The sequence below is a fragment of the Bombina bombina genome, chromosome 12, assembly GCF_027579735.1.
Source record: "Bombina bombina isolate aBomBom1 chromosome 12, aBomBom1.pri, whole genome shotgun sequence".
Lineage (NCBI taxonomy): Eukaryota > Metazoa > Chordata > Amphibia > Anura > Bombinatoridae > Bombina > Bombina bombina.
In genome coordinates this window covers 40,016,108-40,033,835 of record NC_069510.1, presented here as the reverse complement: position 1 = coordinate 40,033,835, position 17,728 = coordinate 40,016,108, and the positions used below count along the sequence as shown (strand labels likewise).

General features: G+C 41.1%; 1 protein-coding gene across 1 annotated transcript in view; it reads right to left on the bottom strand.

Annotated features, from left to right (window-relative positions):
* The window catches only part of LOC128643135 (ficolin-1-B), a 216,674-nt gene that overhangs the window by 121,503 nt on the left and 77,443 nt on the right, over positions 1-17,728 (bottom strand). The window contains exons 4-5 of the mRNA XM_053696087.1: positions 4,770-4,805; positions 4,510-4,637 (exon numbers count right to left, since the gene is read on the bottom strand). Coding sequence (XP_053552062.1) covers positions 4,510-4,637; positions 4,770-4,805 — 164 coding nt within the window. The remainder of the gene's footprint in view (positions 1-4,509; positions 4,638-4,769; positions 4,806-17,728) is intronic.

The following is a 17,728-nucleotide window of genomic DNA, read 5'->3' as shown; positions in this document are numbered from 1 at the left end:
CCTGTAAAATAAATATTAATCCTAAAATAGCTACAATGTAATTATAATTTATATTGTAGCTATATTAGGATGTATTTTACAGGTAAGTATTTAGCTTTAAATAGGAATAATTTATTTAAGAAGAGTTAATTAATTTCGTTAGATTTAAATTATATTTAATTTAGGGGGGTGTTAGTGTTAGGGTTAGACTTAGCTTTAGGGGTTAATACATTTATTATAGTAGCGGTGAGCTCCGGTCGGCAGATTAGGGGTTAATAATTGAAGTTAGGTGTCGGCGATGTTAGGAAGGGCAGATTAGGGGTTAATACTATTTATTATAGGGTTAGTGAGGCGGATTAGGGGTTAATAACTTTATTATAGTAGCGGTGCGGTCCGCTCGGCAGATTAGGGGTTAATAAGTGTAGGCAGGTGGAGGCGACGTTGAGGGGGGCAGATTAGGGGTTAATAAATATAATATAGGGGTCGGCGGTGTTAGGGGCAGCAGATTAGGGGTACATAGCTATAATGTAGGTGGCGGCGCTTTGCGGTCGGCAGATTAGGGGTTAATTATTGTAGGTATCTGGCGGCGACGTTGTGGGGGGCAGGTTAGGGGTTAATAAATATAATATAGGGGTCGGCGGTGTTAGGGGCAGCAGATTAGGGGTACATAAGTATAACGTAGGTGGCGGTCGACAGATTAGGGGTTAAAAAAATTTAATCGAGTGGCGGCGATGTGGGGGGACCTCAGTTTAGGGGTACATAGGTAGTTTATGGGTGTTAGTGTACTTTAGGGCACAGTAGTTAAGAGCTTTATGAACCGGCGTTAGCCCAAAAAGCTCTTAACTCCTGTTTTTTTTTCTGCGGCTGGAGTTTGGTCGTTAGAATTCTAACGCTCACTTCAGACACGACTCTAAATACCGGAGTTAGAAAGATCCCATTGAAAAGATAGGATACGTAATTTACGTAAGGGGATTTGCGGTATGGAAAAGTCGCGGCTGAAAAGTGAGCGTTAGACCCTTTTTTGAGTGACTCCAAATACCGGCGGTAGCCTAAAACCAGCGTTAGGAGCCTCTAACGCTGGTTTTCACGGCTACCGCCAAACTCTAAATCTAGGCCTTAGTTAATAATAGAAATATTATTTAGATTTATTTAATTAATATTTAAGTTAGGGGGGTGTTAGGGTTAGTGTTAGACTTAGGTTTAGGGGTTAATAATTTTATTACAGTGGCGGCGGTGTAGTGGGGGGCAGGATAGGGGTTAATAAATTTATTATAGGTGGCGACGGTGTAGGGGGGGCAGGATAGGGGTTAATAAATTTAATATAGGTTGCGGCGGGTTCAGGGAGCGGCGGTTTAGGGGTTAAACTATTTATTTGCGGCGAGGTTCGGGATCAGCAGGATAGGGGTTAATAACTTTATTATAGAGGGCGACGGTATAGGGGGGGCAGGATAGGGGTTACTAGGTATAATGTAGGTGGAAGCGGTGTCCGGGAGCGGCGGTTTAGGGGTTAATACATTTATAAGACTTGCGGCGGGGTCTAGGAGCGGCGGTTTAGGGGTTAGTAACTTTATTTAGTTGCGGGGGGCTCCGGGAGCGCCGGTATAGGGGGTAGAACAGTGTAGTTTAGTGTGAGTGCTTAGTGACAGGCTAGCAATAAAGCTGTCAAACAGCCGAAGAGCAGCGAGATCGGATGAGTGATAACTCTCACAGTCCGCTGCTCATCGCCCCGCGGCTTTTTGACAGCTTTACTTGATAACTTAGGCAAATTTTTTCAGGTCCACGGCGGCGATGTGAGGCGAGCTTAGGCGGGCGTATTGGGCCGGCGAAGGCAGGAAAGTTGACACGTTGATAACTACCCCCCTATGTAGTGTCTGTGTATCTGCCTGTATAAGTGTATGCTATGTAGTGTGTGTATCTGCATGTATAAGTGTATGCTATGTAGTGTGTGTGTATATGCATGTGTAAGTGTATGCTATGTAGTGTGTGTGTGTATCTGCATGTATAAGTGTATGCTATGTAGTGTGTGTGTGTGTATGCATGTGTAAGTGTATGCTATGTAGTGTGTGTGTATCTGCATGTATAAGTGTATGCTATGTAGTGTGTGTGTGTGTATGCATGTGTAAGTGTATGCTATGTAGTGTGTGTGTGTATCTGCATGTATAAGTGTATGCTATGTAGTGTTTGTGTATCTGCATGTATAAGTGTATGCTATGTAGTGTGCTACTGTGCATTTTTGCTGACTTTAAAGGTCAGAATCTAGAATATTATTGGGGAATGCAGAGAGCAGTTTTAAAGAATTTATTATTAAATGTCCGATTAAGATAAAAATATTTAGCAATGTCTTTGCAAAGGCTAATTAAATACATAGCTCACATAACCATACCAGTGGTTTGAGCTTGTGTTTGATTTGCTGCCTAAGTGTATTAAAATATATGACTTTATTAAGAATTTTATTTATATTACTTTGGTCTTATGATTTTTTAAGCCCCGCCCACCACATTTCAATTTTTTGCCGGGGGGGGGGGGGTCCCTCTTTTGAATTTTGAAATGTTGGGAGGTACAATGTCATACAATATGGTGGGATTAATGTGGGTGGGGTACTCAGAAATAATAAAGAAATGTGTTTTCTAGGGGTTTATCGAGTCCATTTTGCTGTGGGACTTGATACTTGAAAAACGTTCCTGCAATCTAGTATTTTCTTAAAGGGAAAGTCTACAATAGAATTTTTATTGTTTTAAAAGATAGATAATCCCTTTATTACCCATTCCCAACACTGTTATATTAATACACTTTTTACCTCTGTGATTACCTTGTATCTAAGCATCTTCTGACAGCCCCCTGATCACATAACTATGGGGCCGATTCATCAAGTAATGTTTATAATGAAAAAATAGTGAGTGGTACTGTATTCTTAAAGGGACATGAAACCCAAATTTTTTCTTTCATGATTTAGAAAGAGCATATCATTTTAAACAACTTTCTAATTTACTTCTATTATCTCATTTGCTTCATTCTCTTGATATCATTTGCTGAAAAGCATATCTAGATATGCTCAGTAGCTGCTGATTGGTTGCTACACATAGAGGCCTTGTATGATTGGCTCACACATGTGCATTGCTATTTCTTCAACAAAAGATATCTAAAGAATTGAGCAAATTAGATAATAGAAGTAAATTGGAAAGTTGTTTAAAATTGCATGCCCTATCTGAATCATGAAAGTTTAATTTTGACTAGACTGTCCCTTTAAGATACGAAAAATAAAAAAGAGTATTGGATATATTGTGACTGTATGAGATCATTAATCCTATGACAGTGTTATATCCTTGTAGTGCAAAATAGATGCCTTGATTTTGTGGGTCAAAGATAGCAATGTACTTACAGTAAGGAACAATGTTAGTGGTGTTAGATACCATTAAAATAAACACTAAGCATAAATGGTAATACATATATATATAATGAGAAGGGTGAGGGCATAATCAATATATAATAATAGGGAGGGTAAGGATATAATCAATGTGTGATGACCCAAATTCCAAACGTATTGATATTGGGTTGCAGAGTGATAATGGTAGTGCTAGATAATCCGCTAGGCTAGACTATAATTATAAATCAAAAGCTGCGAGATCTATGACAATCACATGGCAGCTGTAAGGATATGAAATCCTGTATTGTAAAAGTAGCATCCTCATCTGTCACTGGCACTCCATAAAAGGCCAAGGCAATAAGAAATTTTTCACTGCTATAAAAATATGTGACAGCTTAAGGGACACAGGACCAATCACTTAATACATAGGTCAACTGTATTAATTTAAAGCCTGCATTCATGCTCATCAGGAATGAATGTTAAAGGAATACTGAACAGAATTTTTTTCTTTCATGATTCAGATAGAGCAGAAATTTTAAGCATCTTTATCATTTTCTCCTATTATCAATTTCTCTTCATTCTCTTGGTATCTTTATTTGGAAAAGCAGGAATGTAAGCTTACGAGCCAGCCTATCTTTGGTTCAGCACCTGGGTAGCGCTTGCTGATTTGTGTCTAAATGTAGCCACCAATCAGCAACCGCTATCCAGGGTGCTGAGCCAATAATGGACAAGCTTGTAAGCTTATTTTCCTGTTTTTTCAAATAAAGATACCAAGAGAACGAAGAAAAATTAATAACAGGAGTAAATTAGAAAGTTGCTAAAAATGTCATGCTCTATCTGAATCATGGAAGAAAAAATGTGGGCTCAGTATCCCTTTAACCGTCATGCTTTACTTTTTCTTCGCTGCTTATCGTTATGTTCTGTGAAAATCTATGTAATCTCTCCCACCTTAAAAAGTCTGTTTACAGTTTTTGAAGGAATCTTTCTCATCCTCTAATTTACAGGCAATAATTCTGGAGCAGCCATTCCCTCAATATCTCTCACAAAGTAGAAAGTGATAGTTTCTACAATTTTTTCCTTGACAGAGATTTCCCCAAATTTATTTTTCAAATTCTATAATCTTGGTAGTCTTGTAAAAATCACTTCTGTTCCCAACTCAAGCTTACAATCCAGCCACCTCCGTCGGTTTCCATATCACATAGCACCATGATTGGAGTTCCTTGGGGTGGATATATTGTGTACCAGCCGTTCTGAGAAGATCTCTTGTCCTGCAGCTCCATACAGTTCTGTGCAGCTTAAGATAAAAGTAAAAGAAAACAATGCAGATAATGCATTTACTTGATTTTGATATACAACAGATGTATATATTGATTTATTTGTAAAAAAAAAATTTGAGACAAAGCTTCAACGAAGATATCATACTTACCACCACGGGCCGGCATACCAGGAGATCCTCTATCACCTGTACAGAAAACAATAGAATCCAATATTTCACATTAATTATTAAACCATATGGTCCTGGACATCAAATACATGTATGTGTAATTTTCTTGTCTGAGGGTATGTAATAGTATTTCTTCTGTTATGTGTGATCAGTCCACGGGTCATCATTACTTCTGGGATATAACTCCTCCCCAACAGGAAATGCAAGAGGATTCACCCAGCAGAGCTGCATATAGCTCCTCCCCTCTACGTCAGTCCCAGTCATTCTCTTGCACCCAACGACTAGATAGGATGTGTGAGAGGACTATGGTGATTATACTTAGTTTTTATGACTTCAATCAAAAGTTTGTTATTTTAAAATAGCACCGGAGCGTGTTATTACTTCTCTGGCAGAGTTTGAGGAAGAATCTGACAGAGATTTTTTACTATGATTTTAACCGGAGTCGTTAAGATCATATTGCTGTTCTCGACCATCTGAGGGAGGTAAAGGCTTCAGATCAGGGGACAGCGGGCAGATGAATCTGCATTGAGGTATGTGGCAGTTTTTATTTTCTGAATGGAATTGATGAGAAAAGCCTGCCATACCGTTAAAATGACATGTATGTATACACTTCAGTATTCTGGGGATGGTATTTCACCGGAACTACTGTATTAAGGTCACTAATCCTTTTAATAACTATTCTCATGTTAAACGTTTTTGCTGGAATGTAGAATCGTTTACATTGCTGAGGTACTGTGTGAATAAATGTTTGGGCATTATTTTCCACTTGGCAGTTTTTTGCTTTAATTGTGACAGTTTCGTTTCTCTTCACTGCTGTGTGGAAGAGGGAGGGGCCGTTTTTGGCGCTCTTTGCTACGCATCAAAAAATTCCAGTCAGCTACTTTTATATGTCCTGCATGATCCGGTTCATCTCTGACAGATCTCAGGGGTCTTCAAACTTCTTTGAAGGGAGGTAAATTCTCTCAGCAGAGCTGTGAGAATTCTTATAGTGACTGTGTATAAAAGACGTTGTTTTGTTTTCTTATGTACAAATTTAATTAGTGTTGTTTTTTTACTAATGGGAACAAACCTTTGCTAAAAGTTGTGTTGTTTTAAAATTTGATGCAATAACTGTTTTTCAGTTCATTATTTCAACTGTCATTTAATCGTTAGTACCTCTTTGAGGCACAGTACGTTTTTTGCTAAAAAAGATTATAACCAAGTTGTAAGTTTTTTTGCTAGTGTGTTAAACATGTCTGACTCAGAGGAAGATATCTGTGTCATTTGTTCCAATGCCAAGGTGGAGCCCAATAGAAATTTATGTACTAACTGTATTGATGCTACTTTAAATAAAAGTCAATCTGTACAATGTGAACAAATTTCACCAAACAGCGAGGGGAGAGTTATGCCGACTAACTCGCCTCACGCGACAGTACCTGCATCTCCCGCCCGGGAGGTGCGTGATATTTTGGCGCCTAGTACATCTGGGCGGCCATTACAGATAACATTACAAGATATGGCTACTGTTATGACTGAAGTTTTGTCTAAATTACCTGAACTAAGAGGCAAGCGTGATCACTCTGGGGTGAGAACAGAGTGCGCTGACAATGCTAGGGCCATGTCTGATACTGCGTCACAGCTCGCAGAGCATGAGGACGGAGAGCTTCATTCTGTGGGTGACGGTTCTGATCCAAACAGATTGGACTCAGATATTTCAAATTTTAAATTTAAATTGGAGAACCTCCGTGTACTACTAGGGGAGGTCTTAGCAGCTCTCAACGATTGTAACACTGTTGCAATACCAGAGAAACTGTGTAGGTTGGATAAATAATTTGCGGTACCGGCGAGTACTGACGTTTTTCCTATACCTAAGAGACTAACTGAAATTGTTACTAAGGAGTGGGATAGACCCGGTGTGCCGTTCTCACCCCCTCCAATATTTAGAAAGATGTTTCCAATAGACGCCACCACTCGGGACTTATGGCAAACGGTCCCCAAGGTGGAGGGAGCAGTTTCTACTTTAGCTAAGCGTACCACTATCCCGGTGGAGGATAGCTGTGCTTTCTCAGATCCAATGGATAAAAAATTAGAGGGTTACCTTAAGAAAATGTTTGTTCAACAAGGTTTTATATTACAACCCCTTGCATGTATCGCGCCGATTACGGCTGCGGCAGCATTTTGGATTGAGTCGCTTGAAGAGAACCTTAGTTCCTCTACGCTAGACGACATTACGGACAGGCTTAGAGTCCTTAAACTAGCTAATTCTTTCATTTCGGAGGCCGTAGTACATTTAACCAAACTTACGGCTAAGAACTCAGGATTCGCCATACAGGCACGCAGGGCACTGTGGCTAAAATCCTGGTCAGCTGATGTTACTTCTAAGTCCAAATTACTTAATATACCTTTCAAGGGGCAGTCCTTATTCGGGCCCGGTTTGAAAGAAATTATCGCTGACATTACGGGAGGTAAGGGCCACGCCCTACCTCAAGACAAGGCCAAAGCTAAGGCTAGACAGTCTAATTTTCGTCCCTTTCGGAATTTCAAAACAGGAGCAGCATCAACCTCCACTGCACCAAAACAGGAAGGAGCTGTTGCTCGTTACAGGCAAGGCTGGAAGCCTAACCAGTCCTGGAACAAAAGCAAGCAGGCCAGGAAACCTGCTGCTGCCCCAAAGACAGCATGAACCGAGAGCCCCCGATCCGGGACCGGATCTAGTAGGGGGCAGACTCTCTCTCTTCCCCCAGGCCTGGGCAAGAGATGTTCAGGATCCCTGGGCACTAGAGATCATATCTCAGGGATACCTTCTAGACTTCAAATTATCTCCCCCAAGAGGGAGATTTCATCTGTCAAGGTTGTCAACAAACCAGATAAAGAAAGAAGCGTTTCTACGCTGCGTACAAGATCTGTTAACAATGGGAGTGATCCATCCGGTTCCGTGGTCGGAACAAGGACAAGGGTTCTACTCAAACCTGTTTGTGGTTCCCAAAAAAGAGGGAACTTTCAGGCCAATCTTAGATTTAAAGACTCTAAACAAATTCCTAAGAGTTCCATCGTTCAAAATGGAAACTATTCGGACAATTTTACCCATGATCCAAGAGGGTCAGTACATGACCACAGTGGATTTAAAGGATGCTTACCTTCACATACCGATCCACAAAGATCATCACCGGTATCTAAGGTTTGCCTTCTTAGACAGGCACTACCAGTTTGTAGCTCTTCCATTCGGATTGGCTACGGCTCCAAGAATCTTCACAAAGGTTCTGGGGGCCCTTCTAGCGGTACTAAGACCGCGAGGGATTTCGGTAGCTCCGTACCTAGACGACATTCTAATACAAGCTTCAAGCTTTCAAACTGCCAAGTCTCATACAGAGTTAGTTCTGGCATTTCTAAGGTCGCATGGATGGAAAGTGAACGAAAAGAAGAGTTCTCTCTTTCCTCTCACAAGAGTTCCATTCTTGGGGACTCTTATAGATTCTGTAGAAATGAAGATTTACCTGACAGAAGACAGGTTAACAAAACTTCAAAATGCATGCCGCGTCCTTCATTCCATTCAACACCCGTCAGTAGCTCAATGCATGGAGGTGATCGGCTTAATGGTAGCGGCAATGGACATAGTACCTTTTGCACGCCTACACCTCAGACCGCTGCAACTATGCATGCTAAGTCAGTGGAATGGGGATTACTCAGATTTGTCCCCTACTCTGAATCTGAATCACGAGACCAGAAATTCTCTTCTATGGTGGCTTCATCGGCCACACCTGTCCAGGGGAATGCCATTCAGCAGGCCAGACTGGACAATCGTAACAACAGACGCCAGCCTACTAGGTTGGGGCGCTGTCTGGAATTCTCTGAAGGCTCAGGGACTATGGAATCAGGAGGAGAGTCTCCTTCCAATAAACATTCTGGAATTGAGAGCAGTTCTCAATGCCCTTCTGGCTTGGCCCCAGTTAATAACTCGGGGGTTCATCAGGTTTCAGTCGGACAACATCACGACTGTAGCTTACATCAACCATCAGGGAGGGACAAGAAGCTCCCTAGCAATGATGGAAGTATCAAAGATAATTCGCTGGGCAGAGTCTCACTCTTGCCACCTGTCAGCAATCCACATCCCGGGAGTGGAGAACTGGGAGGCGGATTTCTTGAGTCGCCAGACTCTTCATCCGGGGGAGTGGGAACTTCATCCGGAGGTCTTTGCCCAAATACTTCGACGTTGGGGCAAACCAGAGATAGATCTCATGGCGTCTCGCCAGAACGCCAAACTTCCTCGCTACGGATCCAGATCCAGGGATCCGGGAGCAGTTCTGATAGATGCTTTGACAGCACCTTGGAACTTCAGGATGGCTTATGTGTTTCCACCCTTCCCGCTGCTTCCTCGATTGATTGCCAAAATCAAACAGGAGAGAGCATCAGTAATTCTAATAGCACCTGCTTGGCCACGCAGGACTTGGTATGCAGATCTAGTGGACATGTCATCCTGTCCGCCTTGGTCTCTACCTCTAAGACAGGACCTTCTGATACAGGGTCCATTCAAACATCAAAATCTAACTTCTCTGAAGCTGACTGCTTGGAAATTGAACGCTTGATTTTATCAAAACGTGGTTTTTCTGAGTCGGTTATTGATACCCTGATTCAGGCTAGGAAGCCTGTTACCAGAAGGATTTACCATAAAATATGGCGGAAATACCTATACTGGTGCGAATCCAAAGGTTACTCCTGGAGTAAGGTTAGGATCGCTAGGATATTGTCTTTTCTACAAGAAGGTTTAGAAAAGGGTTTATCAGCTAGTTCATTAAAGGGACAGATTTCAGCTCTGTCCATCTTGTTACACAGACGTCTGTCAGAAAATCCAGACGTCCAGTCCTTTTGTCAGGCTTTAGCTAGGATCAAGCCTGTGTTTAAAGCTGTTGCTCCACCATGGAGTTTAAACTTAGTTCTTAACGTTTTACAGGGTGTTCCGTTTGAACCCCTTCATTCCATTGATATAAAAATGTTATCTTGGAAAGTTCTGTTTTTAATGGCTATTTCCTCGGCTCGAAGAGTCTCTGAGTTATCAGCCTTACATTGTGATTCCCCTTATCTGATTTTTCACTCAGACAAGGTAGTTCTGCGTACTAAACCTGGGTTCTTACCTAAGGTAGTCACTAACAGGAACATCAATCAAGAGATTGTTGTCCCATCCTTGTGTCCAAATCCTTCTTCAAAGAAGGAACGTCTTTTACACAATCTGGATGTAGTTCGTGCCCTCAAGTTCTACTTGCAGGCAACTAAAGATTTTCGCCAAACTTCTTCCTTGTTTGTCGTTTACTCTGGACAGAGGAGAGGTCAAAAAGCTTCTGCTACCTCTCTCTCTTTTTGGCTTCGTAGCATAATACGTTTAGCCTATGAGACTGCTGGACAGCAGCCTCCTGAAAGAATTACAGCTCACTCCACTAGAGCTGTGGCTTCCACTTGGGCCTTTAAGAATGAGGCCTCTGTTGAACAGATTTGCAAGGCTGCAACTTGGTCTTCGCTTCATACTTTTTCCAAATTTTACAAATTTGACACTTTTGCTTCTTCGGAGGCTATTTTTGGGAGAAAGGTTCTTCAGGCAGTGGTTCCTTCTGTATAATGAGCCTGCCTATCCCTCCCGTCATCCGTGTACTTTTGCTTTGGTATTGGTATCCCAGAAGTAATGATGACCCGTGGACTGATCACACATAACAGAAGAAAACATAATTTATGCTTACCTGATAAATTCCTTTCTTCTGTTGTGTGATCAGTCCACGGCCCGCCCTGTTTTAAGGCAGGTAAATATCTTTTAAATTATACTCCAGTCACCACTTCACCCTTGGTTACTCCTTTCTCGTTGATTCTTGGTCGAATGACTGGGACTGACGTAGAGGGGAGGAGCTATATGCAGCTCTGCTGGGTGAATCCTCTTGCATTTCCTGTTGGGGAGGAGTTATATCCCAGAAGTAATGATGACCCGTGGACTGATCACACAACAGAAGAAAGGAATTTATCAGGTAAGCATAAATTATGTTTTTATAAACGGTCAAACCTTGAAAGAAGCTACCAGATTATGGCTATGGACAAGCAAAGGCCTGTATCTTGGCATTCCAATGGAAGAACAAACATTCAATTTGATATTTGTTCTACAATTCAAATGTTTCCATAGAAATATCTGTGTTTACATTCATGGTGTTAATCTTTTTCGGCCAGCCAGCAGTTGTTAAAATGTCAAGCTAAAAATAATAATATTAATAATAATAAAGACACATAATGTTCTTTATAAGTTGTAGTAACAGTTAGAAACAATACATAAAACACACACACATATATATATATATATATATATATATATATATTTATATATATATCACAATAACTAAACATAGGAGTTTGACAAATTTAAATTAAGTGGTAATTATTTTTGTGTGTTATTACTAAGTTGATCAGTGATGAAAGCTGCATGTGCAAAATAAGTCTTTTTTAAACCATCCAATTAGGCTTGGTAAGCAACTTTTTTCTTCTGAGAGGCCACCATTTTGTCCTAAAACTAAAACTTGGCAAGCCTTAAATGTTGATTGGGTAAATTTACACACAACCCAAATGAAGTGCCATGTAGACAGGAAATGTGTGAATTGTTGAGGTTGAATATGGTATATGCTGTGGAAACTTTTTTTTTTTTTTGCAAAAGGAGTTTTTTTGGCTGCTTAAGTCATAGGTGCCTTGGGGGACGAAATTCCCCCTATGGCACCTAGCGGTTCTTGTTTTCTGTGCGAGATTTCATGTATTGGGTACATCACTGTAAGGAATTTCGTTTCCCTCACACTGTTCCTTTAAGAAGACTCCACCTCCTCCCTATAAAGGTCCACAGCCCACTCAGCTAGTTGCTGGATTATTGAAGTTGTTTAGCAAACTACAAACAACAACCTACTAGCCTTAGGACTCTTGTCTTTTTCCCACATTTCCTTTACTAACCTCTGCTACGCTGCATTACCACCGCAGTCTGTTCCTGCTTGGCGATCCTCACAAGCTCTGTTACTGAGACGCACAGAGCTGCGGTGACGTCATCAGCTACCGCCCGCTCCTGTCAGCAGCGTCTCTCTCACACACCTAGACGCTGGAGCTTGCGGTCAGTACCGATTACACTAATTGGGACTTCCATCTGCACAAGCGAGTTTGGTGAGGTATTAGCTTATATTTCTTTTTGATCCTTGCCATCAGTAATCATTCTGTGTTTTTAGCTATACCGAAACACAGCTGATTACAGCCTGGCAATAGTAAGTCACCTTGTAACCTGGGAAATACCTATAAAGCAAGGTTGCATAGTGGCGCAAAACCATATTTTGTTATAGAGGATTATATTATATTTACACTATAAGTATCGTTATCCTTGATACAGTTATTTGATTCAGAACTTAAGGACATTACATAATAATCCAGCCAGAAAATACAGGGCGTACTAAACTTGGTACAGAGTATTAAGTTGTTAGTTAACCAGGTCTGTTATTCTATTAGTTGGAATGGAGCCCACTGCTATGGCAGACCATTTAAAAAGTTTAACAGATAGAGTTGATCTTTTATCCAACTCCTTCCGTGAATTGCAAATAGAGAATCAGGCTTTGAAAGCCTGTCTCAGAGAAACATTAGCAGCCAAACCAGCTGCAACAGATCACGCTCCTGAACCTGCTGTGTCGACTCCTGAACGGTTCTCTGGTAACAGGGCACAGTTTAGGGAATTCAGGAATTCCTGCTTACTCATGTTTCAACTTAAACCAAAAACCTATGCTACAGAAAGAACCAGAGTATTAACTGTAATCTCCTACCTTAGAGGAGAGCCAAGGGCATGGGCAGATGCCTTCTTTGAAAAAGAAGACCCTATTCTGGGATCTCTGGATGCATTTTTTACTGAGATGTCAACTCTTTACGATGATCCTTTTAAGCAGATATCATCAGAAAATAGTCTGCGTGCTCTAAAACAGGCCAAAAACCCTGTTGAAATTTATATCACTCAATTTAAAATTTTTGCAAGAGACACTATGTGGAATGAGATATCTCTCAAAAATCAATTTCGTCTTGGTTTAAGTGAAGACCTGAAAGACGAAATATCACGCATAGGCATTCCTGAGACTCTAGAAGAATTCTTTACAGTCGCTATATCCATAGACAGGCGTCTCCGAGAGAGACGTAGTGAGAGATTGGGTGTTGTAAAGAGACTGTCAGTATTACCTACTGCAACTACCAAGGACCTCCCGCAACCCATGGAGATAGGGTTCATAAAAGGCCCATTATCCACACAGGAGAAAACGAGAAGAAAGACTTTAAACCTATGTCTATACTGTGCATCACCCAAACATGAGGTAAAGGACTGCCCCCAACTGGCTAAACAAAAACTAGGTAAGAATACACAGCTTCAACTTAGTTTTTTTTCTAAGCTTGTTACTACCTCATATCTCACAGTTCCTATCATTTTACAGTGGGAGTCGTACACGATCCAGACGACGGCTCTAATTGATACCGGATCCTGCGGAAACTTCATTGACATGAAATTTGTGTTAAAAAATAAAATTCCTATGATTTCAAAGCAAACACCAGTCTCTGTCAAAGTCATTGATGGTAGTTTCCTATCGAGTGGGCCTCTCATACATCAGACACTACCCCTGACTATACACATAGACAATCATATCTCTCATATGATATCATTAGATGTTATCTCCTCCCCTATGTTCAGGGAAATTCTTGGTATACAGTGGCTCAGGTCCCACAAACCAAACATAGATTGGACACACTTAATTTCCTAAAAAGGAAGGAAGTGACCAGTTGCCTAACAACCCCATTTTCCTCTCTGTACCTAGTACTGAACACCTTATACCCCTAGAATACCAAGAATTCCGAGATGTATTCGATAAGACCGAAGCAGAATCTCTTCCTCCTCATAGGGCATACGATTGCCCCATAGATCTGCTACCGGGGGTATCCATACCTTTTGGACACCTTTACCCACTCTCTAAACCCGAACTAGAGCATTTAAAGGTTTACATTGACGACAATCTTAAGAAGGGGTTCATTAGACCTAGTACTTCCCCTGCTGGGGCAGGCATGTTTTTTGTGACCAATAAAGATGGCACACTAAGGCCTATAATAGATTACAGAGAGTTGAATAAACGCACTAGAAAAAACAGATATCCACTTCCATTAATCCCAGAATTAATAGAAAGATTACGTGGTTCCTCGTTTTTCACTAAATTGGATCTCAGAGGAGCTTACAATCTTATCAGAATAAGAGCTGGGGACGAATGGCTTACTGCATTCAGGACTAGATTTGGTCTTTATGAATACACAGTAATGCCATTTGGTCTGTGTAACGCCCCAGCTACATTTCAATGTTTTATAAATGACATCTTCAGGGATATACTGGATGTATACGTCATTGTTTATTTAGATGACATCTTGATCTACTCCTCTGATTTGACCCAACATAGACATCATGTCAAGGAAGTTCTGCTCCGGTTAAGGCTCAATAAACTTTATGCAAAACCTGAAAAATGCATATTTGAAGCAAAAAACATAACATTTTTGGGTTACAACATCACGGAACAAGGTATATCTATGGACAGTACAAAAGTACGTGCCATTCTTGACTGGCCCACTCCTTCCTCCAGGAAAGATGTACAGCGCTTCCTTGGATTCTCTAACTTTTATAGGAAGTTTATCCCTGGATTCGCTGCTATCAGTAAACCTCTTACAGATTTGACAAAATTGCACACTGACTTCTCATGGACTCTTCAAGCACAAGAAGCCTTCGACTTCCTAAAACATAAATTCTCCTCCGAACCTATACTGAGATACCCAGACCTAAACCACCAGTTTGTTTTGGAAGTCGACGCTTCGGAATATGCCATAGGGGCTATCTTGTCCCAAAGACCTTCCTGTAAGGAACCTCTCCATCCAGTCGCTTACTACTCCAGAGTCCTACAACCAGCTGAGAGGAATTACCCTGTAGGAGAAAAGGAGTTACTAGCGATTAAAAGTTCGTTTGACCACTGGCGTCATCTTCTGGAAGGTGCTGTACATCCTATAGTCATATTTTCTGACCACAAAAATTTGCAGTATCTTCAAACCAATAAGACTTTATCTTCAAGGCAGCTGCGATGGAGCCTTTACTTTTCAAGGTTCCGATTTAACATCTCTTACAGACCAGGGGATAAGAACGGAAAAGCAGATGCCCTCTCCCGATTGCCTGTTAACCGACACCTGGAAAATCCGCCGTCTACAGTCATCCCTCGAGAATGTTTCGTTGGATTGGTTAAAACTCAGATCAAAGCAGAACAAATGGCTAATACTGAGATTCCTCTAGATGAACTCACCCTACATTCTGATGGCCTGTACTATAAGGACAACAAGTTGTATATACCTTTTAATCTACGTCGAACTATACTACAACAGGTCCATGACTCGGCCCTAGCAGGTCATATGGGAGTAGAAAAAACCACGGAACTGCTTCTCCAATCCTATTGGTGGCCAGGTCTCAGACAATCTGTTCGTAACCATTTATCCGAATGTATCACCTGTGCAACTTCCAAACATACAAAACAGCGACCCTTCGGGTTCTTGCAACCCATAACAGCACCTGATAAACCTTGGGAGAAGATTTCCATGGACTTTATAGTGGATCTCCCTAGATCCAATGGGTTCAATACCGTACTGGTTGTAACAGACCTCTTCTCCAAGATGGCCCATTTTATCCCCACAACCGCCTTACCTACCTCTAAAGTTACTTCTGACTTGTTCCTCAAGGAGATCGTACGATTGCATGGGATTCCCAAGTCTATTATAAGCGATCGTGGAACACAGTTTACATCCAGGTTCTGGAGACATCTTTGTAGATCACTCCATATAACACAATGCCTAACTACTTCCTTCCACCCGCAGTCCAATGGACAAACTGAGAGAGTGAACCAAAGCATCGAACAATACTTACGCTGTTATTGTTCCCAGGAACAACATACATGGGCAGCTTATCTCCATTTAGCGGAATTTGCTCATAACAATCATGTGAATTCATCAACTGGATTCACACCTTTCTTCATTAATTACGGCTTACATCCCCGCTCGGACCTTTTACCTAAAATAGATACTCCCTGCCCGCAGGTGAATGATACTATAAATGACATCTCTCGGGTTTTTTCAGCTGTGAAAAGACACATTCTGGATTCCCAAGCTACACAAAGTAAATACTACAACTTGAGACGACGACCTGCGCCTACTTACTCTGTAGGTCAACGAGTTTGGTTATCCACAAAGAACTTGAAGTTGCATTACCCATGCAAGAAGCTTAGTCGTACTTTTATTGGTCCATTCGTCGTTTCTTCAATCTCAAATCCTCTTACTGTTACTTTGGATCTTCCTCCTACAATGAAGGTACATCCTACTTTCCATATATCTTTGGTGAAACCATGTCTCTCAGATGTACCACCTCTAACTCATCTCCCTGGTAACCAGGCTTTGGATGCTCAGGAAGAGTTTCGGGTGCACAGTATCATAGACTCTCGACTTATTCGTGGGCAGTTGTTCTACTTAGTCCGATGGAAGGGATTTGGTCAAGAAGAAGATTCCTGGGAGCCTGTCTCCAATCTTTCCGCTCCCAGGTTGGTCTCTCAGTTCCATCGACGGCATCCTGACAGACCTCGTCCTTGAAACCTCGCTGTGGTTTCCTGGGGGGGGGGGCTGTGTAAGGAATTTCGTTTCCCTCACACTGTTCCTTTAAGAAGACTCCACCTCCTCCCTATAAAGGTCCACAGCCCACTCAGCTAGTTGCTGGATTATTGAAGTTGTTTAGCAAACTACAAACAACAACCTACTAGCCTTAGGACTCTTGTCTTTTTCCCACATTTCCTTTACTAACCTCCGCTACGCTGCATTACCACCGCAGTCTGTTCCTGCTTGGCGATCCTCACAAGCTCTGTTACTGAGATGCACGGAGCTGCGGTGACGTCATCAGCTACCGCCCGCTCCTGTCAGCAGCGTCTCTCTCACACACCTAGACGCCGGAGCTTGCGGTCAGTACCGATTACACTAATTGGGACTTCCATCTGCACAAGCGAGTTTGGTGAGGTATTAGCTTATATTTCTTTTTGATCCTTGCCATCAGTAATCATTCTGTGTTTTTAGCTATACCGAAACACAGCTGATTACAGCCTGGCAATAGTAAGTCACCTTGTAACCTGGGAAATACCTATAAAGCAAGGTTGCATAGTGGCACAAAACCATATTTTGTTATAGAGGATTATATTATATTTACACTATAAGTATCGTTATCCTTGATACAGTTATTTGATTCAGAACTTAAGGACATTACAATCACACATACCATAGATGTTACTAGAAAAATGCTAGAAGAGATAGGGGAAGCAATGTTAAATTAATCTTGGTCCTGATCTCATCTTTACAACAAGGCTCCTTGGTAACCACACAAGCACCAATAAATCTAGGTCCTATCTTATCTAGGTCATTATCTTATCTATGTCTTATTTTATCTATGTCTTATCTAGGTCATTATCTTATTTAGGTCATTATCTTATCTAGGTCATTATCTTATCTAGGTCTTATCTTATTTAGGTCATTATCTGACCTAGGTCATTATCTTATCTAGGTATTATTTTATTTAGGTCATTATCTTATCTAAGTCATTATCTTATCTAGGTCATTATCTTATCTAGGTCATTATTTTATCTAGGTCTTATCTTATTTTGGCCATTATCTTATCTAGGTCATTATCTTATCTAGGTCATTATCTTATCTAGGTCTTATCTTATTTAGGTCGTTATCATATCTAGGTATTATCTTATCTAGGTCGTTGTCTTATCTAGGTCTTATCTTATTTAGGTCATTATCTTATTTAGGTCATTATCTTATCTAGGTCATTATCTTATCTAGGTCTTATCTTATTTAGGTCATTATGTTATCTAGGTCATTTC